Source organism: Cygnus olor, chromosome 5 (genome assembly GCF_009769625.2).
Source record: "Cygnus olor isolate bCygOlo1 chromosome 5, bCygOlo1.pri.v2, whole genome shotgun sequence".
Lineage (NCBI taxonomy): Eukaryota > Metazoa > Chordata > Aves > Anseriformes > Anatidae > Cygnus > Cygnus olor.
Genome location: NC_049173.1, coordinates 24,818,155 through 24,844,053, shown reverse-complemented (window position 1 = coordinate 24,844,053; position 25,899 = coordinate 24,818,155). Strand labels below are relative to the sequence as shown.

Here is a 25,899-nt window from a genome sequence, read left to right as displayed (position 1 = left end):
TCAGAGACAAAGTTGTGGTGACTTAAATCTTATCACTAACGATTTAAGAGCTCAGAGTCTTAATACTCATTAAACAGTTTTCATCATTATTTAATGCCTAGTAAGTGACGTGTCTGAGTCATCAGGAATAATGAAACCTTTAAACTCTTGACAGAAACCGTGCCAGACAGTGTTCAGGTACACGTGATTAGCAGTAAGTTACCATCTTTGTCGCTCAGTTCCTGGCAATAGGAGAGAGAACCTTTGTTTACTTGGTGTCATAATGCCAGAATGTTGAATTCTGTTTTAGGTTAAAGGTTCAGGTTTTACAGGGAATTGTTCTCTACTGGAAAATTCTGTACAGTTTTGTTCCTTTACAGCCACTCACCTTCCTACCACGCTCCCCAAGCCTCTCTGTTTCACTTCTGCTTTCTACTTCTTTGTATTCCATTGGGGAATTCCATTGCTTTCTTCAAAATGCCTGCTTGCTGACTGAAGGACAGGAGAGGCATGTGGTCTTTGCACTCACTTCTTGCATTCATTGTTACTCATTTTTCAGCTGCTAACAATTAGGGGAAAAAAAAAAGCTGCATGCCCTTCTTGGGCAGTTCAAAACCAACTTAATGGAAACAGTGTTTTGGATAGCCTTGCTGCCAGCATTTACATGTCATTAAGCACGTGAATGTTGATTTTAGAGGCATATAATTTCACTAGATTTGGGTATTTGTAAAAATAAAACCAATACACCAGCTGATCTCTGAAGAGCAGCATCTTGCAGTAGTGGAATCCAGGCTCCAACTCAAATTGAATTAATTATAGTTTCTCAGTGAGACGATCAAAATGTTATTTTCTGTGAGCAACATAATCTGCATTTTCCTAAGCTGAGGTAGCTAACTCCAAAAGTTTGAGGCAGGTACCTGGAGAGCAGGAAACTTTTTGTCAAAGGGTTAGAGTTTGACAGATTGTGAGCAACTTGACAGATTTAAAATGGAAAGTGTTTTGCAACCTAAGTATCAAGGAACGAATGTTCTCTGCATGACATAAGCTACTAAACTGCTTCAGATTGTTAAGTACCAGTATTTCTAACATAAGCAACATAGCCCTGCTTGAAATGACACAATTTAGGTTTTTGGAAAGGACATTTCTGTTTATTGAGAAAAGAGCTTTATTGCTTAAAGAAGAAGAGATGCAATTAATGTAAATGAGATGTGTCACTTGTTAGCAGTATTGTTCTGGTCTTATGCTTTTTATTATTAGTGTCTTTGTTTATGCTGAAGTTTAAGGAAGCAGTATTTTTCAAATCTCAAAGTGTTGGGTTTTTTGTTGGTGGTTGGTTTGGATTGTTTTGAAGACCAGAGTACATTTAGTGTGTATCAGTAGTATATATCCACTCCGATTCTCCTCTGACAATTCTCTTTAATATTTTTCTCCATTTGTTTCTAAAAAAAAATTGTTCTCTGGGGGGTGGGTAGAGGTAAAAACACTGAAGTTCATATTTTTCTCTTCATTTATAAAGCGAGTACATCAGTAGGATTTGCATCTGTAACTTCTAAGAAAAACATACTAAAATGGGAGAAAAAATTATTCGCATACAAGAAACTTGAGTAAAAGCTATAGCCTGAATATATAGTCTGTGTATATTCATGTGCAACCTGTACATAGGTTGGCAGAAATGTTCAAGCACAGCTTTGTGTTTCTCTGTTTTCTTTCAGTTTGCCTGCACAATAGTTGCTTCATACAGCAGTATATTTATTTTTCTTGCCTATATCTTCCGATTTAAGACAAAATGCTGGTGGTGGGGAGGTGGAGGTCAACGTTGAATAACTCGTTTAACTTTTGCATACAGACGGACAAACATCTTCAGAAAATAGCCCACGAACAGAACCAAGTGGAAATGGGATGAAAGATCATTCTAATCTTAGTGTAAGTAGCTAACCAAAAACTTGATCTAAGGAATCTTCAATTTTCTGCAAAGTATATAGGAAAATTTGTCTGTAGTACTTGATCATATGTTATATTTCACTGTGCAGTCCAAATCATAAAATTGAATGCAGACTTTTATCAAAGCAGGTGCTGTCTTGTGAGCTAATTTTGAGATATTGCTAATGTAATCCCTGTTGAAAATTAGTTGCAGCCTGAAAGGTGAAGCTATGGTCAAGCTGATGGCCAGTGCACAGAGGTAGCCTGCTCAGGGTTATGCTGCTTGGAGCTAGCTTTTAGCTAGTTCCAGTGACAGTCTGCATCAAAACAGACCTGATGGGATTGAAGATGCTCCCTCTCCTTACCTCTTTCCCTAAGCTAACTTCTCTGTTTTTGTTGTGCTACAGGACTCTCTGCCTGATCAGCCACTGGCCTCTGAAAGTGAAGCAGTCAGCTCAGGGTTTGCTCCTCCACCTTTCCCTCCTGTCAGACCTCCCTTAATGCCTATGGATCCTAGAGGACCTTTCATGAGACGAGGACCTCCTTTTCCTCCCCCTCCTCCTGCTGGCATGTACGGACCACGTGAATGTTTTCCAGTACGAGACTTCGGGCCACCACGCCCTCCAATGCCAAGTATGTAACTTTAGGTAGCATTTACTTCATTAGCTTGAACGTGAGTGCTCTGTTGAGGTAGTGAGTTATCACACTGGGTGAACACCTAAATCGTTGTCTGCACATACTACTTCTCAGTTCAGCTGCAGGGAGCATCTGCGGGATGAAGGTGGTGGCGAATATTTTCATCTTCACAGTTGCTCACGTTGATAATGCTTTTACAAATAATACCTTTGGAAAATAGCATACAAACACTGTTCAGCACCTGAAGGGTTCCTTTTCTCAGGTAGCAAAGCAAGTGGATGTGAGGTTGCATCATACATAAAATCTTGGTATGATAAATCTTTAGACTCCAATCCATATCTTTGAGGTATGCTCATGGCCATACAAGGGCATGCATTTGTGACATACCTGTTAATTGGATAATTGGATTAATAATTATTGGGTTAATAATATTTATTATAAATATATAAAATTAATTAATATATATATAATAATAATTGGATTAATAATTGGATAAATCATTAATTAACCTTTCACATTTTTGGAGCAAGATGAAAGTATCAGACTGAAGGGCTTCTTCCTAGCTCTTGCTGTTCTGTGATTGACCTGTGAAGAACTGAGCTCTTTATCCCCCACAGCACCTGTGAGGTGTGGTAGTGAAGGGCTACCAGATCAGACTGAAGGTGGTGGTGGCCACAGCAACCCCTTAACAAGCACGAACTTGGACTGATTTGGCTACTGCCATGAGCCTGTCACAAGATCACTATTGAGAAAAATATCACCTTGTCCTTCCCTTTCCTAGCATCTTTGTCTCACCAGAGCACCTCATCTAACGTAGCTCTAATTTGTGACTTCTATTTCGGGAGGCTGTTGCTGAGCAATAAGATGCGTAGGGTAAAGGAGCAGGTGTGTGTGCGCGCTGTTTGATTGTTATTAACTGGGCTACTCTCCTTGTCTCACAGTGAGAAATCCTTTCCCAATGAGATCTTTTCCTCACTATCCGCCTCAACGACCTGGATTCTTGCCTCCACCGCCACCTCCTGAAAATAGAATTGAGCCACCTCAGTCAAATACAGCAGCTGTAGAACAAACGGAACCACAGCAAGAGACCTGACAGTCATTTGAGCGCTGTGCTGAACCATTTCTGTACTCTGCTAATGGCATTTTCCCTTACGTTAAGTAACCACTGTTACTTAGGTATAAACTACTTTGCTCAAATTGAAGCTTAATAGAAAAGTCTCAGGATAGTGTTTTGTAAATAAAGAATGAAATATAACTATGAATATTGTGAATAAGTGATTTCCATTGTACAGTAGTCATTTTAAATTAAGTATTTCTAATTTGACTAATCTCTTCAGAGGTGTATAAAATTAAATCATGAATCATTTTAAAAGTCCAGCTGCTTTGTGCTTGTCTAGCTGTACAGGGAATCTTTGCATGCCAAAAGTGATGCTTGCTTTATGAGTAGAATGTGAAAAAAAATTGAAACAATAAATGTCTACTGAAGGTGATGAAATAAGCTTCCCTTGCAAGTTCACTGTTACCATGGTACTATAAGAGTAGTTGAGGAAGTGAGGAGGAGCTAATTTATTAATTTTTTTTTACAACTGTATGTGATGCTTCAGCACCACTAGACTATTGTCTTTAGAGCTTTAGCCACAGCAAATTGAAGTCCTTAATTAGTATGTTTTTGTTTGCTTTTTGACCGTCTCACCACAAATACAATTAATAGTGTTCAGATTTTAATATTGCCATTGGGAAAGGTGCATGGGACAGAAAAAAAAAGACTCTAAGTCTCCAGTCCTCACTCTTTCAACTCTCCAACTCTGGAGAGCCATCAGTATTTATCAACAAAATGGCTGTATAGTGCAGCAAGAGACTTACGTAACCGTGCTCATCCTAACACATTACAGATAATTAAAAGAGAAAGGAAAAGATAAGACTCCTTTCTTGTCTAAAACAAGCACAGAAGCAAGTATACCCAGTAGACTTAGCAAAAGTAAAACCAATAAAAGTAGTCAAGAATATGCTGCTACGGCAAACATGCATTTAATACAAGCCTAAACATACAGAAGCATTGTAGAAGCTAAAAAAAGGTTTTAGACAAGTGCCCACACACAGTTTGTAGTGTGTGTACTGGGCTTCACAAAGGAAGCAGAATCAAAAAACCAAAGAAAGCGAACTGCAGAACTGATAATTTTGTGTCTAGAAGTTTGATATGTCATTTAGTTCTCATTCCTTTTTGTTTCTTGCCCTGTAATCATTAATGGCTGTTAAAGCAGGCCCAGTCTCTGCAGGCCAGGGCACAGGGATTTGGGTGAGATCTGGATAGCGCCTCACTCCATTTTTACCTACCATACACTCTAAAGACTTAAACAGCTGCTGGCTGTTCCTGTCAGTTTGTTTTGTTTGAGACCAGCATGCTTCAGCTTAAAAACCACATAATTACTCACAATGCAGTCATTTTGTACAGAACCCCTTTAAAAAAACAGAAGGAAACTGTTTTTAGACAAGCCTCCAGTTACAGTAGCAGCAGCAGGCAGTTCAACTGCCATCCCCCCCTTTACACACACACACGTTTTTAAATATAAACTTCATATGTACACTTGTTCTACGCTCACAAGCCATGACATCCCATAATTGGAAGTTACCAAAAAGCTCCAGAACACTTTTTTTTTTTTTGTAACTGCTGACTTAGATCAAGTCTGCCAGCTGAGCTCTTTTTGCAGCTCAATACTCTTTCTCTTAACCTTATTTCCCCATTCTTATTTCAGCTGCGGAACACTTCCACAGCTCCTTCTTGCCCTTTCTTTCTTCCTAGTTTAGTCAGCGGTATTTAGATAAGCCTTTGTACTTAAGCTAGTCACCAATAAATTCTGGCAACTGCTACCTTAAAGGCTCATGTATGTTGAAATTTTTAACTGCTGTTCAGCTTAGCTCAGCTGTTGCATCACTTTTAGCCAATGATTTCCCCTCTGGAGTCTCCAAGTTTGCCTGCAAGACTTAACCAGGACCATACAAGAAACTACTGAGTTTTTACCCCTCCCCTTACCTCAGCCCCTAGAACAACCAGAACAGCAAACTACCAGCTTGACCCTGTATGTAGAAAATGGTTGACAGTACAGAGGCAGTTTGATAATACCACCACAAGACCTCACCACACACACTTCAAGGGTTGTAAACTTACAAACATAACTACATTTTCTGAACAAATACTGTATTTTCTCTGTATAGGTTAAATATTTGTTCTAGCTTAGAATCAAGTTAACTGCCTTCAAAATACAATTCCTCCACCAAAGCACTGCACTCTGAGCCCACCATGATATTGGGAGCTGCAGACAAAGTGGAAGTTAACTGAGCTAAGATCATGCAGGACAAGCATGGATTAGAGCATCCTGCAGACAGAATGGAATAATTTCAGTTTTTTTTTTTTTCCAGTAACAGCCCAGCAATAGGTACAATAGGTATGCAATAGGAAGTAAGGCAAAGTAGCCCCTAAAATAGGTTACAGAAGCTTGACTGAGCAGGATCAAGCAAGCATGTACGCAGGGAAGCCCCCCCCCCCGCCCCGAGAAAAAGCAATCCAGCTTTAACAACTGAAGGCTTGTGTTCCAAGGTCTTGCTGCTAAATCTAGACTGCAGCAAGGCTAACTTGACACTGCTGTCTTTTTAGGAACAACAAAGGAAAACAAACAAGTTCCATTTGGGATTCTGCAAGCTCAAAGCAATTCCACACAGCTTTTAAGACCCCACTCCAAATACGAGTGTATTTTCCACATTAGGACTAAGTTCCCTAACACTTGATTGCAAATTGCTTCAGTTTGAATCCCTTAATCCCACTGTCACTAATTCAAATTACTGTTTATAAGCACCAACAGCTTTTACTTATCTTTAAGAAAACAGAACAGTTAGAGGGGTATTTCTCTAACCCTGCTCAAGGAATGTTTCACTCACGCCTAACTGGACTCCCTATACTTGGGAAGCAAAGGCTTATTACAGTAGTCTGTATGTATTAAGTATATAGAATCTGCACCTGGAACACAAACCACATCCATTCTTTAGACTTGCTTCAATCTGGATGAAAAATCACATCTGGAGTACTAACACTAGGCACCAATGGCCTACTTTAAACAGAGTGAGAGGCCTGTACACCCCTGTACCACAGCCGGGTGGGCTGTTTTTCCTGCCCCCATCTTACCTTTCAGTATTAAGTTAATTAAAAACACAGCAGAAAATAGGCTAGGCTAAAAGAGAAATACATTTAGGTAACAAAAGTAACCAAGTTACTTCCCAACTGAGGTAAATCATGCAGCCATCCATAGAAACACTGTAGTCTGCAGAGGTAGAATTAACATCCTGCGACTGTTTAAACCAGAGGATGCAACATTTTTAGGAAGTTGCATGGAAATGGCCAGAAATGTGGTCACTTTACACCCCCATTTAAGGTCCAGATGATGCTGAACAATCCCTATCAGATATAACTGCTACATAAACGTCCCTCAGGAGGCTGAGCCCTGAAAGGCACCATGACTGAGTCCTGTTATTTCACTTTACTGGAATATGAATAGCTATAATCATACACACCTTATCTTTATTGCCCACAGCAAAATCTACTTTTCCTCTCTTCAATAAGTCGTTAATTCAATAAGTCGTCAAGCGATCTTGCTTGCCAGATCTACAGGCTCTAGGAGACTCCTTAAGCAAGGAGCAGCGCAATCCTCATGCTTGGTAGCGGTTTGATCTGTCATAAAATGAAGTTCAGAAGCCCAAGTTAAACCTGTGCTTGGCACGCGCACACCGAACAGCCACTCCGACAAGTCTCACAGCACAATCAGCCACTGCAGGGCACGGCAGCTCTTCGGCAGCTTATCGGCCATCTGCAGTTTTCATTCAGAATACACAGCTACATACTCTGAGTACAGAGAAAAGGTCAAACTGAAGCGTTGTGGGTATTCATAATCTATTTAATAGTGGGACACCAAAAAAAAGTACTACACATTTTTCTAGAGCACATTAGGTTTTGACTTAAGCAATTGCAACGGATGCAAGAATTTCTCAAAATAGTCTTCCATAGTCTACAATCCACATTTTACCGTATCAGTCTAGTAAGTCATACCGTGATATACTGTTTGTGCTAACTGGTCTGGTGGTCTGATCGTTACCAAAGCATCCTTCCGCCCCCCACCCCTCCCCACCCAAAAAATAAGTTGACAAAATTCAGCCAAGAAATTACTGTATGACATTTTAGACTCTTTTGTTGACCTAAACACAATGGGAGCTACCAGTTATACACAACTTATAAACGATTGTTGCATTTTAAGTCTAGAAATTCTCATGCTGATACAACAAAAATATTTTATACAGTGATCAATTTTTAATGCTTTATTCATTGATTAAAAGAATATACATTTAACATAAACCATACAACATCAGTCATCAATTCAAACATTCAGCTGGTTTCCTTACATTTTCTGTCAGGAGTTTATTTTTTTTAATCTGATCACATTTATAAGATAAAATCTCACCACATCTGGCATATACACACACTGTGCCAGTGGATTCACTCTACTGATGTACATATAAAATCCGCATGGTATGTGCTCACTGGAGACAAAACAGCGCACACCTGTCAAAAGGTCATTTTAATATAAGATGGTAAAACCATTTGTAAAACACATATAAACTTTTTCCATAAATAGAATCATATCTGGACATCTGTTGCATAAATTGTGTTTTCCAAAGCTTACAATATAGCAGCCAGGTCTCAGCACTGCTGGGCACCCACGTTGGCCACTTACTTTATTATTGCAGACTGTCCTTTAAACATTAAATGCACAACATTCGTACCACTTAAAACTGGGGTCAGGTGGAAGTCTCACAGAGACCACGTCTGTACCGCGGTTGCCCTGAAACAGTTAAATCGGCTTTTAAAGCCTCTCAGATATAACAAGATTTTAAAACATACTTCATGGAATGTTCTTCATGCATCATAGCAGCTCATACCTGTGATAGAACAAGCTTTGTATTTGTTTCTTTCCTTCCTTTACATTCACTATTCACAGTGAAACAGGTGCATGTTTGTTAAGAGTTCTGAGGTTGCTGACTGAGCCACAGCACAGCTGTGTACCACAGGTCGAAATTCGACCTTATATATTACAATCTAGCAGTATCTGGCTGGCCAGAAGTTGGCCTGCCCCTGCCAGCATGTGGGCACTTCTTCGTTTTTAATCTATTCTTTGGCAGCTGACACAGGCGCTGACAGAGAAAATCCAGTGACTTGGTTGCTAGGGATTTCACGACTAACGTTTGTTTGCAGGTGTATACCTTTGTATTGAAGTCTTCACTGTTATGCTTTTACCTCATCGGAGCGCACATTCTTGGTTTTTTTCCTCTTACACTTTGGCCCAAAGCTAACTTTTAAGGAAGATGACAAAAGATGAGAATAAACTAGGAGGAGTTTACAAAGAATCTGAAATACTACAGCTTATGGAGTGCATCTGGAAGTGCGGGTATCCAAAAAGCTAGTGTTTCACACCACTGCTTAACAGAGCTAAGAAAAACCGACATCGGCAGCAAGTCATGCTTCGTAAGCTGCATGGGGAATGAAGCAAGGTGAGAGTCTAAGAATGAACAGCCCTGGATAGACTTCTCTTCCTTTTAAGCCTATTAAGTAGCACGCTACCAGATTAAGCAAACAATGACAGCAGAGAAATCCGCTGGGCTATGGATATGGATATTAAAAACAGTTGGCTCCTGAGCGCAGAACTCCGATATAATAGTAAAATCATTCAAAACACAGTTACTCAACAAAAGTAAAGTTAGCCGGCAACCTCAGACAGCCTTTGGCTGTATCCCGGTAAGGTTTGGTGGACAAGTCCATTAACCGTGAAAACCCTAAACACTGCCACTTTCAGCTTCTAAACCAATACCCGACTACGTTCTTTGATCAAGAAGTAGAATACACATATGTAATTCTATATAGCTAATACTGATTAAACACAGCACAAAAGGGGTTAATTCACGCTACTGAAAAAACATAATAGGACCCTACTTGCATATGTAACCACAGGAATTGTAAATAAGGAGCTAAATGCCTTCACTGAAGCTTTGCATCTCTCTGTAAAAATGACGAGTTGGCTCAGTGAAGACACTGAGCAGTTCTATGTCCATCACTGCGTGCCAAGGCCGACCCAATCCGAGAGATACTTGCTCAATGAGATTATGCACTGGATCCACGTCCTGATCAGCCAGTTCTCCTTGGTCGAAATCAATGCTTTCTTCTGTGACTTCAAGAACTTTCAGATCAGAGCCACGAAGACGAGCAATTGCAATAAGATTATGAGCCCAAACTGTGTAACCTATGGGGAAATAAAAAAAAAAAAAAGTTGCTCCGTAACTTCACTCAAGGCATTTTTTACACAAGTATTTAATGCCAGAACATCTTTTGGCATCTTCTGTCTGGCAGAATCCTCCTCCCGATTTTTGTTGTTGTTGCAAGTAAAAAAAGCTCCATTTATATGTTGAATAAGGAAGTATCAAAAATATTTCAGGTATTTTAACAAAGTTTTTCTACATCTGTTTTTTTCCACTATTTGCATCGACTTCTTTGCTACGAATTAAGTTGTAAATACAACTTCAAACCTTCTGTGATCTACTTAAAAATAAATCACATTAAAGTGACTAATCAACTATTCAAGTTAATATATAAAAGGACCGTTTTAAAACTGTTTCAGCTAGAAAAAAAATTAGCTTTTGTTGCATTAGAGGTGGACTTAGTAGAGGAAAAAACAAACAGAAGCCTCTCCAGGAAATAGGTCATACCAGCGCAAAAAAAAAAATAATCTACATATATCTTGTTATTCTAGCTGAAATTAAACATAATTATAACGCTTCCCTCTCTCCCCATTAGCATATATTAGCACCCCTCTTTCAAAACACTTACTCGCAGCTACCTGCTATTTTTCTACAGTTTGCTGTATCCTCACTAAGGCAAACGCTGAGCTCCTCCCTGTCCAGGTACAAAACACAAACTATCTGGGATCTTCCCTTTTTTTGGGAGCTCTGCAAGCCAGCCCTTCCACTGCAAAAGAAAAGGCTCGTTTCTGCCTTCACCACCATTCTCACAGGCACCATGCCTCCTGGTGGGATGCCCACTCAGAGGCTAAGGCAAGCTGCAGTCTGCACAGAATTTGTAATGGGAAAGTTAGCTGCTGAAGGAATCAACAATGGAAGTAACACGCTCTACATCCTACAGACTTGCAATAAGACAGCTAATTAAAGAATGAGAAAAACTGAAGTAACAGATTAAAGAATCTTTCATTCCATTTTTTCCTACTGTTTTGTCTCTAAACTCTCCTGTAAATACGTTGCTCAAGGTCCTTTTTTTAAAAAAGAAACCCTGCAAATACCTAAATGGCTCATTTCTAGGATATTAACCACTAAGAATGTATGAATTCCTGCAATTTTCACTGGCTGATACTTTACCCCTAGCACAACAGTCACGGAAGATGAACCTGCAAGGCTGCAGGATATTAAGCCCAATGGAAAACTGCACCTTTATGAATTACATTCCTATCAGGCTCAGAAGGAGCTCACAACACCTTACAGTTGTCTTGACTGTAAAGAAAGTTACTAAAAAAAAGCCTTGAGAGAGAGTACAAGAATAAAGGGGAACAGTAACTGCAGCCAAGTCCCCTGTGCCATCCGTGGGGCTCAGGTACACAGCTTTTGCTGCAACTTTTCACTGTCAGATTCTCTGTTCTCTGGGAGAACCACCTTCTTCTCAACCTAGTCTTATTTTAAATTAACTCTTTCAAAACGTTTTGCCTGAAGTTTCTCAGTAACCTCCCAGCAGCAAGAAAAGCCTGGGCCCAGCTGAAGTATTTTCGAGGTAAGAGGCAGTGATCGCTTCATCGCAGTTAGCACTGAACAACCAACACGCCACGAGCAGCAGCGTGGTTTTTCCTTGCTGGTAGAAATGTCAGCTTTAGTTTTGCTCAGGGACAGAATGCAACCGAGGATCTCACAGGTAACACAATACGTTTACAACACAAACAGCCTTGGAACTCCACGCAAAGCGTCCTTCTCTTAAGAAAAAAGGGCTCCAGCGCCTCTGGATGGAGTGGCTCTTTACTTACAACTCCTGATCACACCACTCTGACTACCCTACTGTCCCCATCTCATCCCAAAAGACCACACACTCCTCACCCTGCTCCTTCATGCTGCAACAAGTATTGAATACCCTTGACTCAGTTTTCCTCTGCCCCTGAAGATGCTACCTTGGTGGAACGATGGTACGACTTCCCACAGGAAAGAATCGTGAGCTATCCAAGAAGAGCGTCCTTAGGACGTGTTCTCCCTTCCTTCTTTGGTCACTGCCAAGTGACAGCCAAAGCTATCTGTAAGTTAAAGACTTTTTCAGAGCAAACTAAAAGCAAAAGAGGGAAAACCAAAAACCTGTGGAAAATACTGGAAACTGAAGAACCACCTCTTCTTGTCTAAATACAGACGAAACCTGTGCCCTTACAAATAGGGCAAGTTATGGCTCCTCGAACAAATACACCTTTTTAATTTTTCTTTCCTGAAGAAAGCTTGATAGTATCACAAAAAAAAACAACACAACAAGTAGCACCAGAGACCACTGCTTAGTAAATCTCAAAAAATAGAAACGTGAGGATAAGATGCTGTACTGAAGCATCACAGCATTCTAGATCTTTCCTCATAGCCATATTTTTCTCACCATAACTACTCAAGAAGAAAGGTGCTTGTGCTACACCACCTGAGAAGTCACATTCAAAACTTAAAGATGAGGTGTTTATAAGGAGCTTAGCTACCTTCTACAAGTAGGGGAGAAAAGAAATGGGAAGAACCTGGATTTCAAAATCAGAGCAAGGGCGATGCCTGGCCATTCTCTCCTGCAGGTATACAAAGAATCTCTCCAAAGAAGGAAGATTCAGTAAGAATCACTTGATTACACAGAACTGTAGAAGGTGTTGCTTTCCCCACGCTATGCGCAGAGTAATATATTCTACTGAATAGACATGTTCTGATATTAAAAGATACTTACACTACTTTATGATCAGGTATTTTATCATCTTTTAAAATTTGGATCAGATTAGAGGAATTCCCTGTGGTAGAAGGACAACTTAAGTTTTGGGGTGTTTGTTGTGTTTTTCTTTTCTTTAAAAAGGTCCTAAAACTTTTATCCAAACGTTAAAGAAACTGCTAAAATCTGCTCTTTACAGAGTGGCACAGTCATACGTCAATCTCCAAAGTCTGTCAGTGAAACTACAAAGAGGAGACCACTGGATTGATTCTTTTTCTCCACTGATTTTCAGTAGAAGACAGTGAAAACCTTTTCCTAGCAGATACAACAGAACCTTCCGCCTTCAACCGAGATCCGAATGTACCATCTCTGCTGCTGCTGCTCTCTCCTGTTTGTGCTGAATAACTGGGAATTCGTTCCTGCAAGCTGCCTGAGGAAATGGGCATTCACTCTCATGCAGCAGAACACAGAGTCATCACTTAACTCCTTCATGTATCAACAAGTTTGGTCTTGGTAAGCCAATCCCAGCACAGAAATAACTACTCTGCATTATTTCAGTTTCAGGTGCCTCACGTGTGCCAAATGATTCTATCTTCTAACGAGTACTGTACAGTTTACAGAGCTGAATATAAATGTGCACTTATTTGATTCGCAATTATACAGCGAATAGGTGGGATAAACCTAGCTGTGTGTTATTAGTGAAACCAATGCACTCAGCAAGACAACCTCCTCTGCATTATTTTTTCCCCACTCTTCAGGTAGAGAAGTCTCAAATTTTGTTCACCGCCTTCATCTGCTGCCAAGGCCTTACCAAACTGGTAAGAGACTTCCTCCCTTCAGCCCTGGGGCACTGAACCCACGTTATTTACACAAACAGGAAGCATAATCATCTAATCTTAACAGCCCATGAGCTCAGTACGCACAGCAAGCACCTACAGTGCTCATGTTCACATGCCCAGGCACCTGGTGGAACGGCACAGCGCAGGCCACTTGCAGGACAAGCCTCCTTGAACACTCAGTTCGTAGTTATCCTCTGTTCTGCGAGCAGCCTAACAAAATCCTGCGTGACCTCTCATGAAAGGTTAGTAAGCTACAAGAACGTTTAGAACACATACGCAAAAAAACCTTCCTATTTTCAAACAAAAATACCAGTGGAAGGTACAACAGCTTGTACAGCAACTGCATAGCAGACTTTTGAACAGCATTCTTACTAAAACACGTGATTAGGAAGGCTGAAGCTTTCTAAGCGTATCAGTCACATACTAAGCTCATGCAACATATTACCTACCATGAACAGCTAGGAGAGAGAGTCTTGTGCACCTCCAGGCTAATAAGACAAGTGGATCTTCATTCCGGTTGTCGCTAAGATCTGGGAAGCCAGACATATCTATCACATCATTCATTAGTATAAAATGAGTGAGGAACTTGTCATACTGCCTGGATATGAGGTCAACAACAGCTCCTGAAACACAAGTGATGTAGCTGTCAAAGTGAATCCTCTCTAGGGGGATACTGGGCTTAAGAATCCTTAGCATATCATCACTCTTGACATCAAAAGCCATTATGTAGACCCGAAGATTGGTGCTGTTGCGTGTCAGCGCCTTCCAATTCTCATCTTCTGGCATACTGTCCAATGACTTGTGCATTATGGAAACACTGTGGACCAGGAGAGACAGTCGATGCAAAGGCACATGGTTGCTATCAGCCAGGACTCTTGCCATTTCAGCCGTGAAATCACAGAAATCCAAAGCGAGCGAACGCAGGTTCACAAAACGCTCCAATTCGACTGCAGTGATAAGAGTGGTATTACCAGGGATGTGGTTGTCCAATAAGCTCAGGTGTTCCATGGTGTTGGCTATGGGGTTTGATAAGGAGGCCAGTGATGTGGGAGTTACTATTTGCAGCATGAACCCACACGACAGCCATTTCAATTGCCTGCTATTGCCTAGTATCTCTTCAAACAGCTGTTGTATTCTGCAAGTAAACAAAACAGACAACGATGCTGTTAAACATGGTTTAGTCTTACCAATTGCTTACCATTCTATTTATTTTTTTGTGCAAGAATTATTCCTCTTTCATTTATGGCCTTATTCTGCAGAAGGTGCTACTGTCGGAGTTCTTGTGAACTACCAAGGTTAGAACCCAACACGCTGCAGCCCTCCCACCGTGCTTTAACCACCACTACACTTAAAAGGTTAAAAACTGGAAACTATCTTGAAAAAAAAATACGTACTTTGATTTTTCCAAAACAGTGGTGCATTACGACCCTTCATTTCATACTTCTCAGCACAGATCCCGGCACGCATTAACACCCTCCCACATACATGTTAAGGTCATGCAAGCAAGAAAGCCCGTAATGCTTTAAAAACAGTTCTTAATTTTTAAAACAGCTTTTCATAGTTGCTAACCTCTCTAGTACTGCAAATTCAATATGGAAAAAAAAAGACGTTTTCATTGAAAAGTTGGATAAGATTGCCTTTGAACATATGTTAGAATGATAGAAACCAATTGCTTTATTTTCCTCGCAGGGTAAGGAACAAATACCTAAGAAGATTCTTGAAATAACTCTGAATGTACAGCTGATTGGATTCTCATTGTCAACGGCTTCAAATTTTACCAAAACAGCTTGGACCTGGTAAAACGTCAAACCCAGACTACCAGTGCCAGAATCATCTGGCCCTGCTGGAATCCTCATGCGATTTATCGCACTGTATGATTATAACACGCTTACTCTGATGCATCCCACCTCTCCTACCCATTTATTGTTTTAATGCAAGAATGTTCTTTAATTTAGATATTTAATTCAAGAATGCTTGAGAAGTATTTTAGAGTAGGATTCTGAACAACAAACAACAATAGTATGGTCAAACCCTACCTACTTCCTTGAAAGAAGTATTTTTTCAATCCTCATCCCTCACCTACTGAAGCTCCAAAGAACCCTCTTGCCCCAGTGAGGAGTATTCTTTGAGCACATACTTTTTAGGATGCATATACAGACATGTTTGATCTCAAACCCCGGCCAACCAGAAGGCACACTCAGCATTTAAGGGAAGCAATTGAGCTTCAGATGTGCTTCAAATCAGGTACTGTTTTCCATAGAACCCCTTTTCCCTTATTGTTGCGAATCTGTACACATTTTATATATTTTATCTATTTAAGCACAAAGCAATTTTACAAAGTTGTTATTCTTATCCACCTATCTTTAATCAAGATACCATCCAGACAAAATAAAAGGCTCCGTATCCTGACTGACAGCAGAGAAATACTAACACCTTAAGAGGGATAGAACAAGGGGAGAAGTTGTAATTCTCAGAGATTTCCCCCCGTTTCCAAACACTTGTAACTCTGACCTCCTGAGCCAGAGGTGGCTTTCTGTCTTTAGTAACCCTCAGGGACCTCACTTCCACAAATTTACCTAGTCATCTCTTTAAAACAAGTTTTTGCAACTGTAAAAGGCCTGACTTTTCTTTGGAAGTGGAACAGTTGGTGTGGTTATCATATTTATCAATTATACATCTCAATAGTTTCCAACATTTTGCCTAGTACAGTCATCAGGTTTATACACACTGCAGATCTTCTAGATTGTCTCCAAGTACATTTTTTTCTTTAACTGAGGACTGGCAACAAAAACTAAACAACAGGTTAAGACTCACAAATAATGCAGTTCTGCTATTTTATTCCTAAATTCTTTTGGAGCTCAGATGAGAGCTGTTCGATCCTGGCAATGTTTGTTTTGAGTCTGTTTCTGCCAAAGCTTAAATTTAAGGCAGATTCTCTGATGATCCCCCAAAGGAAGAGGTTCTACCACAGGAACCTCTCTAATTTCTCCCACAATGAGCTAAGGCTCCTCTCTCCCTGCTCTCATCACAGTAGCTTGGAAAGGTGATGTAACATTTACAGCAATGGAATCCTTTATTTTGTAACAGTCCAAGTAATCAGTCATAATAGTACTAGTGATATTTGAAAAGATGACAACTCAGTTTTGACATGCTCAGTAAAACATCTATCATCCATGCCTTACTGCACTCAAATTTTGTTTTAATTGTGCTTCTGTTATGATTTAAATAATTAGGCTCAGAAGAGCACTGTTTGAGGATTCATGCAACTTAAACAATGAAAAGTAATACCAATTTAATGCTATTCAGTTCACACTGAAATATTTATGCTCATATTTAGACTAGTGCTGATAGGCTGCCTGTCCATATATCTTAAGAAAACTTTCCAGATGCCTTTCCCCAGTTCATTGCCAATTTAATAAAAATAGACAGACATTCAACATGTCCGTGTAGAATATTTAACACCGACTGGTTTTTGGTTTGCTTTAAATATCTGCTTTATGTGAGGCTGGACAGGAAGAACAATAAAAACCACCAGCTATTTATTCATTTTAACAGATTTTGAATACGTTTTCCAAGCACCTAATACGGGGTTTTCCTCTCCTGCAAATTCTTACATGCATCCTACTTTTCATAAGCAGACCGCATCTAATTGGAGTTTGCAAAAATAGTTTGTCCATTTCTAGAAAACATTAAGTGAACTCTTAGAAATTAACATCTATTTTATTATCATACTTTTACTTCAAGTACCTAGCATGTAGTACAATATTCATTGTAACATACATAGGACTACCTTAAAGCTCATTTACACATCTGACATTTTAGCAGGGTTTAGTACATAGAACACAAAATATGAGCAAAGCTCAGCACATGCAAGACAGCAAGTTAGCAAGTTAGCATAGCGATACCTCAACAAGTGTACTTCATCAGTCCCCTTTGCTCCTTGTAAAGAGCAGTTAATGGGATGTTCCCCATCTGCCTGAGACCTACCACACTGGAGAAAACCACCTCAGCAATAAGAACCTCAAAATAAATTCCTGTTACAATTAATGCCAGAAGTGGCACTTTCAGCCAGAGGACAGACCAAAGGCTGACTAACTGTTTAAGCCCCGGAAGTCCTGACAGGTACTGAAGTACCTTGATGGCCCTGGACAGGAGGCAAACCTATTAGTAAGGCCCGTTTATTTAATTAAAGACCACCAATCAATACGTTTGGTTTAATAAGAGGAGCTAAACTGCTTCTTTTGGAAACCAAACTATCTAAGCCACGTGGATCAATCATGGAAACATTTCAGAAAACAAAACTTTTACACATATACCCCTTGCTCAGCTCAAGACAAATGCATTATTTCTGATGAACTTCCACGCAGTAATGAACTGAGGTCTAAAGAGAATTTTGGGAAGTATCCAGGGACACATATGCAATAGAAAAAGAGAAAAGCATTACAAAGCCATGTATTGTACAAGCTGATCACTACAGAGGTGTGATTTTGGAAACATAATCCAAGGCTGCCTCTCCCCCAGGAACAACCCTTAGGATGTTCCCCCAGGCAAAGACCAATGCCTCTGTGCTAGCTGAGATTTCACCCATGGCCCATTTCACTCATCTCAATGCTACGGACTTGAGAAAGTGTCGTGTTTTCTTCCCTGTTTGGACTGCAGGAAGTTCCTGAAACAGCTACTAAGGCTTATCACCATTTGGGTTCCCAAACCTTCAGCCACCAGTAACATTGCCTCCATAGGTTGCCCAGTGTCTTGCAGTGTTAGCTGTCAGCATCCACGTTTTGCAACTTAAGAGATACAAACACCTTACGGCTTCTTAGTCTTGCCTTTTGCACTTGGGATTTACTTCCTGAAGTATATGCTGCTAGTGCTGATGAACTTGAGAACGCTGAATAAAACACCGACAACTTTCTTTTAATTTAGAAAAGAGCTAGCAGGTCCCAAAATACACTGCTTTATTCTAGCAAAAACAAACAAAAAAGAGCTAGCATTTATTTGCTCATTCCAAAATGTGCAAAGGTCAATATTCGCGTAAAAGACTAACTTCAAATTAGATAGTAAATGAATTTTTGAACAGTTCGTGGCAATGAAGTATGCATAGTAATTTTTGTTATTTGTTTGAAGAAATATTTAATTGTGTGCTCAGCTGAGTAAACATCTGCTTAGATGGTTCTCTTTAAGCCCCTTGGCCATGATTTGCTTATGTATTTACATTTTCACAAAGGATATGAAAAAGGAGCTTTTACCAAATCAGCCTTTTACCTGCACACAGCACTACAATACAAATCTTAAACAATTTCAAAATGCAGAGGTTAGAGTAATTTAAACATAAGGGAATAACAAAGACATATCTGAATTCACACTGATGTGCAAATTTAAGTCAGGACCAAACATTTACTTTGACAGTTGCATTCACACACGTACATACAACTGATAATATATCCAGACTAGTTCTAAAAAACACTTAAAAATAAACAGTAACGATTTAGAGTAGCTGTACTTACGCCTCTCTCCAGCTACTGGGAGTAGGTTTAAGCTGGCACAAATTAAAGTGATCTATATGGAAAGTTTTAGAACTACTAAAGCTCGTTCGCTTAGTTAGCATCACTCTTCGGGGACAATTGATTCCAGAAGTCAGTAGCTTTTTAAACTGTATTTCACCACTTCCAAAAAAAACCCCACAAACTAGTTATTCTAAGTAAAGACTGTACAGTAATGTAATTATGGCAAGCTAAAATACACCTCTGAAACTAAACAAGCATGCCGTGAGCTAAGATCTTTCAGGATTTCTACAAATACCTAACCTAGTTTTATGACACAAAATAAGCTGTCGGTGCTTATGTCCTCTTTCAATTTTACTTGCTACACGTATTTCACAAGAACTGAGGACATCGGATTACTTCCTTTTCTCATTTTTTCATGTACAGCAATGGTAGAGGTACTGGTAACAAATCCCTGCTCCTCCTCCTGTTTTGTTTTCATTAAGTTAATATTGTTTCTAGAACACAATGAAAAGAGGAAAGAAAAGATTCTCACCCTGCTGGGAAAGGGAAAAAACAGGCCACAAAACCAGACTACTTCATGAAAATACTAGAAACAAAAAAATCAACTCAATTTAAGAATTAAATTCTCATCCTATTAAAAAAAAAGTTTTCTCAGTTACGTGTTTCAGACATGAAAATACATTAACTATTATTTTAACATATTTGACAATTTATGAATATAACTTACTGCTTAATCTTTTTGCCATCAGGATCAACCTTTCCGAGGTATGTATTTGATATACTTCCGTGCTGCTGCAGAATGCTTATATCCCCAAAGAGACTTAACTTCTGGAGGTTCCTACGAAACAAAGAAACAAAAAGGAATTTTTATACAAAATTAAAACACCAGAAGGAATCATTCTGGATAAAACAAGCACAGGCAGCAAGAACACATTATTGCATGGAATATGTAACCTCTTCTGGGAAGCATCCTTCTGCCCTGGAGTACAGGCACGTATGAAACTACAGGAATTGAGACTGAAGCATAAAGGGGACGAGGGATATACAAACTGCTGAATCCAGCTGTAAAGCAAATACCAGTTTTTAGTGACCACAGAGGAGTATTTTCAGCAGGCCATCACTATCAAGAAGACTTCTGGCAGCACTTTCACATACTCTTTAATTCTTAGTACACGTGTATTAAATTTCACAGATGGAAACATCAAATACCTGCTCCTTTCTACCACTTAACACTGAGTTTAATGCCCAAGTAGAATGCAACTGCTAGAAGCCCTGCCTGAGCACTTACATATTGCAACTGGGTTACAAATGGGGGCCCAAACCTTCCTCAGCTGAGGCAACACAAACTTCAGATGAAAGCTGAGCAAAAAGCTCCTCACCTCCCAAACAGTGTTTGATTTCTATTACATTGAAGTAGGAAATATCAGAACAGCTTCTATCATCAGCCAACAAAAAGAATTACCGGTCCACCATGACACAATTTAAATTTCTAGAAGGAATACCTAAAAAGTGAAAGAAGAACCTCTAAGTTTACGCTGGACTTGTCTCAGTGTGCTAGACAGCCAGTTTCCCTTTCCCCAGCACAGTTTACTTCTGACTTGCATCTTTGCTATCCCCTAAAAAGAGATCAAACAAAAGATATGAAAATGACAGCAGTTTTACAGAAGCTGTTTGTGGCTTTTTTTTTTTTTTTTTTTTAAAACCGACTGTTTGCAAGTTGTATGCTAATACTTCAGATCAACTTTTAGGAAGATGCAAAACAATCACAAATCTCAAAGCCTAGGGAAGCTCTGGTGCCAGTTCCCTACCTCCCCAGTATGAGCAGATGTTCCACCAACAGAAGAAAGCCGTCAAGTAGTCAAGTTTTCAGTTTATGAATTGCAGGCTATAATTGGTATCGAGCATAAATAATCATTTACCTGTTCTGAAGTATGAAATAACCATAGACTAGTTCCCCGAAATCTCTCCACTGTCTCACCTGCTACTTTTCTTCTACAGGTGAATGAAGATCCGCAGGCTTCCTATCAAGTCAGGCAAATACTGGAGCAAAACACCCAGATTTTACAACAACCATTTCAGAAATTCTAACACTTTAATATTTAGTGTTTTAAATACAGGACTACTGTAGTGATACTGGAATATAACTGAGCCCCAACCACACTCTCAATTTTCTATAAATCTGACTAAGCCAATGCCTGATCCTAGCTGAAGAATAAGGTTGGCAGGGAAATCTGAAGACACTGGCAACACCACCGAGAGTATTTTGTGCTTTTCTATCGCCTACAGCTTTTGAGGAAAGTCTGGTGCGGGAGGGAAAGCAGCAGAAACATCCACCTGGTGTGCAAGGCAGTGCTGACAGCCAATACTATAATTAGGCTTTTATCTTCGGATCTCAGGGACTTAAATCTGAGAGCTCAGACAAAATGCAACCTTCAGAACAATTCTGATTCACCTGCATATTCACATCCCATGCAGGTCTTGCTTGGTGCCGCCCAGACCCCAGTGAATGTTGCCGCAGACAAGTGTCAATTTTAGAGCCACTGAGCTACAGGACGTACAAAACACAATTTATTGCTACCCCCCAGGTTTCCTACATCTACCTGACTGCCATTCGTGCACTGCAGAGACCCAGATAAAGTTCTCCACCTCAAAACTTGGCCAATGAAAACATCCAATTATTCTTCCATGCACAGCACAGTTGTTACCACCACAGTCCAAATGAGTATTAGATTTTTGTTACTATTTGTAGTACCCTATAATCTCCACGGCATTTGGCTCACCTCTCATCCTTATTTCATTGGGTCGGTAAAGTCATTGCTGCTTAAACAAATTTATTTAGGCTTTAACTGTCATCTTTTGCTGAAAGTCCTAACGGCAACTTAATCCTACGTTCTACGTATAACCACAGCTGGGGAAACATCCTCTTCTGTATTTAGTACTTTTTTAATTAAGTATTAACCATTCATTTTCCACTAGCTCAAAAAGCGTACTAAAGGTACCAAGCCTCTTACTCTGCTCCTTCTTCAGGTTTGGTGGGTCTCTTTGAACATCCATTCTCCACCTTGCAATGCAAAAGGAATCAAAATGGCCTCGCTTAGATTCAACAGGCACAAAGTGGTAAGGCACATATTGCACACACCCCCCTTCCCCCCCAGTTTCAGCTGCCTGCTCAGGCTGACAGAAGAGTTATTAGAAAGCCCCAAACACAGATGCAGTCTCCTCTTTTGAATGATTCACACGATTCTGGCAACTCCAAGGTAGATACCACACTTCACTTAAACTCCCAGGTTTACTACAACCCGCATTTTTGCTTCCACAGCAAAGATCAAACAAGTCACACAAACGACCACACTGCAGATGAAAGGGGGGAGGATCAATACCTTCCTGCCCTCCTCTGTAAGCAGCCAGAGGAGAATCTCTACTTCGGGCCTTCACAGTTACATAAAAGAGCAGTCTCCTGCTGATGATCAGTCCCTGCCTATTAGCGACTGTATACGCTGAAATGACTCACGGAAAGTTTGTCACCCTCCCACCTGCCTTCCTGAACTTAGTTTTGAAAGGCCAGCTTGTGAAGGCACAGATGATTAGGATCCCTTAAGAGCCAGTGAGAAACAACTTGTCCCTCCTGATATTGTTACAGAACACGAGGCACCCCCCCAAGTCGTTTTTTTTCTTTAATAGGAAGTAGAATATCACGTGTTTAAATAACACATTTTTATTTTGCTTCACTTGCTGTCAACAGAACTGCTTGTGGAGAAGTTATAGATCACTGTAAACATCACTCTAGTACATTTTAATTAAAGAAATTACAGAATGATACAACTCCTCTTGGTTTCGGTGCTATTAAAGCAGTATTTAAGAGTAATACGCTGCCTCTTGCAAAACCAAGTTTGTGTCAACTTGAGCTCTACCTCAAATGCATGAGGGACCTTGAACGTACCTTTGTGGATGCTGAGTGCCAGCAGAAATACCTATCATAGTGTTATCAGGTGTTTTGAACTGTGTGTCTGCAGCTGAGTTTATTTCCTTCATTCCATCAGAATTAGCAAAGGCCGCTCCAAAATGTTTTTCTAGAGACTTAACGTGCAGAGTTGATTAGAAATCAGCAGCTTTGTACTCTACAGAAAGTACTTTTATTAGCAAAAAAAACCCACCCACATCATCATTCCCCTGTACCCAAGAGGACATCCAGAAATTGCATTACTTTTAGTCATTACTTTAGTCTTTTCTTAGGTCCTGTGGTATTATAAATCCTCAAGGAATTCTACAGCCATTTAAAGAACATTTTTTCCTGAAAGGAGGGAGTTGTTACTGTATTGTTTAATAATAGATTTAAAAGCCTACAACAAGATTACGTAGTTAAGAAACGGCACACCATTTCACAAAAGCAGATTTTTTCCTCTCTAGTTTTGAGGAGCAAGATGGAAGTTCTTTGAATTTCTCTGCCAGAAAAAGCTATCATAGGGGCTGACAAGAGTTATGAAAGAATCATCCTGTTCTAAACTTAATTCCGAAAGGAATGCATTTACTGTGATTCAGCCACTGGCCAAGTTAAAAATGCTGCTGTTTCCTTTATTTTGGAAATTACAATACCTATCCCACGTACAAGAACACAAGAAGGAATTAATCATTATCCTTGTGCTGCAGAGCAGAGAAATAAGGTGAACAGCCTGCAGTCATTCCACAGACAAAAGGAAGCATCAAGGCAGGTGACAATGGCTCTGGCTTAGAGGTGAGAACCAACTTGGCACGTTACCATTCCTTCCCACCTCCTTTCAATCTTAAAACCCCACTTGAAAAGCTAAAGGACAATGTTCTGCATGCAAACTAACCAGTTACCTTGCAAGGAAAGAAGAGGTATCAAACTTAAAACCTTCAGAGAAACAAATACGTTATTCAAAATGTAATTCTGAGTAGACTTCTGAGTGCTTAATGTAAATCCCCCACGCATTTTTCAGTTGCTCACCAAAAAAGACCCTGCTGTAATAACCAGGTACTTGTGTGTTCCCCAGTCAAACCTGATTCATTTCAAAACAAAAGAGCAGCGTGCAAGCAATTTGAAGACATCAGGAAAAGCATAGTAATGCAAAATCCTAACCCAGCTGGTGACTTTCCACCTCTATCTTACCACCGAAATTATACTTATCTCCAGAGAACAGGTAGTGGAGAAACAACTACTGCTGCTAGTATTCTGCTGCACTCTCAGCCACGCTGTGCATACAAAATCTGTAAAACAACTCCAGAAAGCAGTGTCCTTATAGAAGCTGCAGATAAGGCCACAGAGAATGCAAAAAGTAAAGTATGCCAGGAGCCTTCTCACAACGCGTTTGACAGCCTCGCATTTTAGTGAGGCGGCGGAAAAAAACATTCCTTTTTTATTATTATTTTTCCCCATGAAACTCCCAGGCAACACCTCCTGGGGATTCTAGCTATTTGTTTCAACCTTCCAAGTCCATTTGGCCGAATTTGCCTCCGACCTGATCATCGCCAACACCGCTTAAACACTTTTTTCATTCGGGACATCAGTCAAATTTCCCAAAAATTCGACAGTTAGGCGAAGGCTCCCCCTGAAAGGCAGGAGAAGGCTGGCGGAGGCGGGTAGGACCCTCACCCCGAGGACTCACAGGCCAGGAACCAGAGGCAGATAAAGGTGAGCTGTGGCCCAGGAGCAGCTTTCGGAAGCCAGGCTCCCACCTCCCGGCCCCGGCAGCTGCCCCAGGGGAAGTCCCCGCTGGGCACAACGCCGCGGAGGAACTGAAAGCGAGACCTCACACGCCCCATTTGCATCGGGCCAAAACCGGCCAGGAATCGCGTTTAAAGCCCTCTCGGTGCGGTGCAAGCCCGAGGAGCGGGCAGGAAGGCCCCGGCCCGCCCCCCAACCCCTCCAGAGGCCAGGAGGAGCGGAGCGGGGGGCTGCCCCTGAAGCAGCTGCCCCCCGCTTTCCAGGGGATACCCGGCACACCCGGTCACTTTGCCCTCCGGCCGGGAGAAGCCGCAGGGACTCGGTGAGGAAATCATAAACCATTTTCTGTGAAAAAACACCCCCCCCCCGCACCCCCCCCCCCCGACCGCTACCTGTTGTTGCGGACGCTGCTCAGGACGCACAGCACCAGCTCCAGGTACGTCCGCAGCAGGTCCAGCCAGCGGGGGCACAGCGGCGGCGGAGCCTCCCCGGCCCCCACCGCCACCCCGGCCCCCGCCGCCCCCGCCGCCGCCGCCGGGCCCTCGCCCCCCGCCGCCGTCACGGCAGCGCCGGGAGCCCCGGGGGCGGCGCTGGGGTAGTTGTCGGCGGCGAACTGGACGCGGAGCTCGCGGACGAACCAGCCGCACTTGCGCATGAGGAACTCGAGGCGCGGGCGCTCGGCCGGCGAGACGCGGAGGCTGAGGCGGAGGCGCGGCCAGAGGGCCGGGTAGAAGAGGCACTCCCGCCAGTGCGAGCAGGCGGCCGAGGCCCGCAGCCGGTCGGGGCCGGCCAGGAAGGAGAAGATGTGCACCACCAGCTCGCTGGGCAGGGAGCCGGCGCCCACCGCCTCCCCGCACACCGACATGCCTGGAGCCGGCCCGGGCCCTGCTGCGGCGGCGGCCACGGGGGGCGGCGGCGGCGGCGGCCCCGGCCTGGCCTCGGGCTCCTGCGACAAAAACAACAACATCAATGACAAGGCGCAGGGGGCGGGCGCCGGCCGGGACGCGGCTCTGCCGGGACGCACCACACCGAGATGGGGGGGGGGGGGGGGCGGAGCGGGCCGTATCACCGCCCCCCTGCCCCTGCACCGGGAGGGAGCCCGCCGCGGCGGGGGGGAGGTGGGGGGGTGAGGGAGAAGGGCCCGGCGGAGCCGCGCTTTGCTGCTGCGGGGAGGGAGGAGGAAGGCGCGGCGGGACCCCCGCGGGCACGGAATGGAACGCGCCGCCGTTCGAATGGCAGGCGGGGCCGGCCCAACGGCCCGCGCGGGGTGGGGGGGGTTAACCCCTCCCTGCCCGCCGGTCGCTGCCGTGAGGG

At 41.9% G+C, this 25,899-nt stretch overlaps 2 protein-coding genes across 8 annotated transcripts in view; one reads left to right on the top strand and one right to left on the bottom strand.

The window, feature by feature from the left end:
* The window catches only part of MIA2 (MIA SH3 domain ER export factor 2), a 40,607-nt gene extending 36,590 nt beyond the window's left edge, over positions 1–4,017 (top strand). For all 7 annotated transcript variants that reach the window (XM_040559763.1, XM_040559762.1, XM_040559769.1 and 4 more), the window contains 3 exons: positions 1,826–1,902; positions 2,307–2,532; positions 3,477–4,017. In XM_040559763.1, coding sequence (XP_040415697.1) covers positions 1,826–1,902; positions 2,307–2,532; positions 3,477–3,628 — 455 coding nt within the window. In that variant the 3' untranslated portion in view covers positions 3,629–4,017. The remainder of the gene's footprint in view (positions 1–1,825; positions 1,903–2,306; positions 2,533–3,476) is intronic.
* A 3,864-nt stretch (positions 4,018–7,881) lies between these two features.
* FBXO33 (F-box protein 33) lies at positions 7,882–25,552 on the bottom strand. Its single transcript, XM_040559114.1, has 4 exons — positions 24,978–25,552; positions 19,630–19,740; positions 13,848–14,533; positions 7,882–9,872 (listed from the first exon to the last, which is right to left on the bottom strand). The coding sequence occupies exons 1-4, from the start codon at positions 25,550–25,552 to the stop codon at positions 9,601–9,603; spliced, it is 1,644 nt and encodes a 547-aa protein (XP_040415048.1). The 3' UTR covers positions 7,882–9,600.
* Positions 25,553–25,899: the final 347 nt, after the last annotated feature.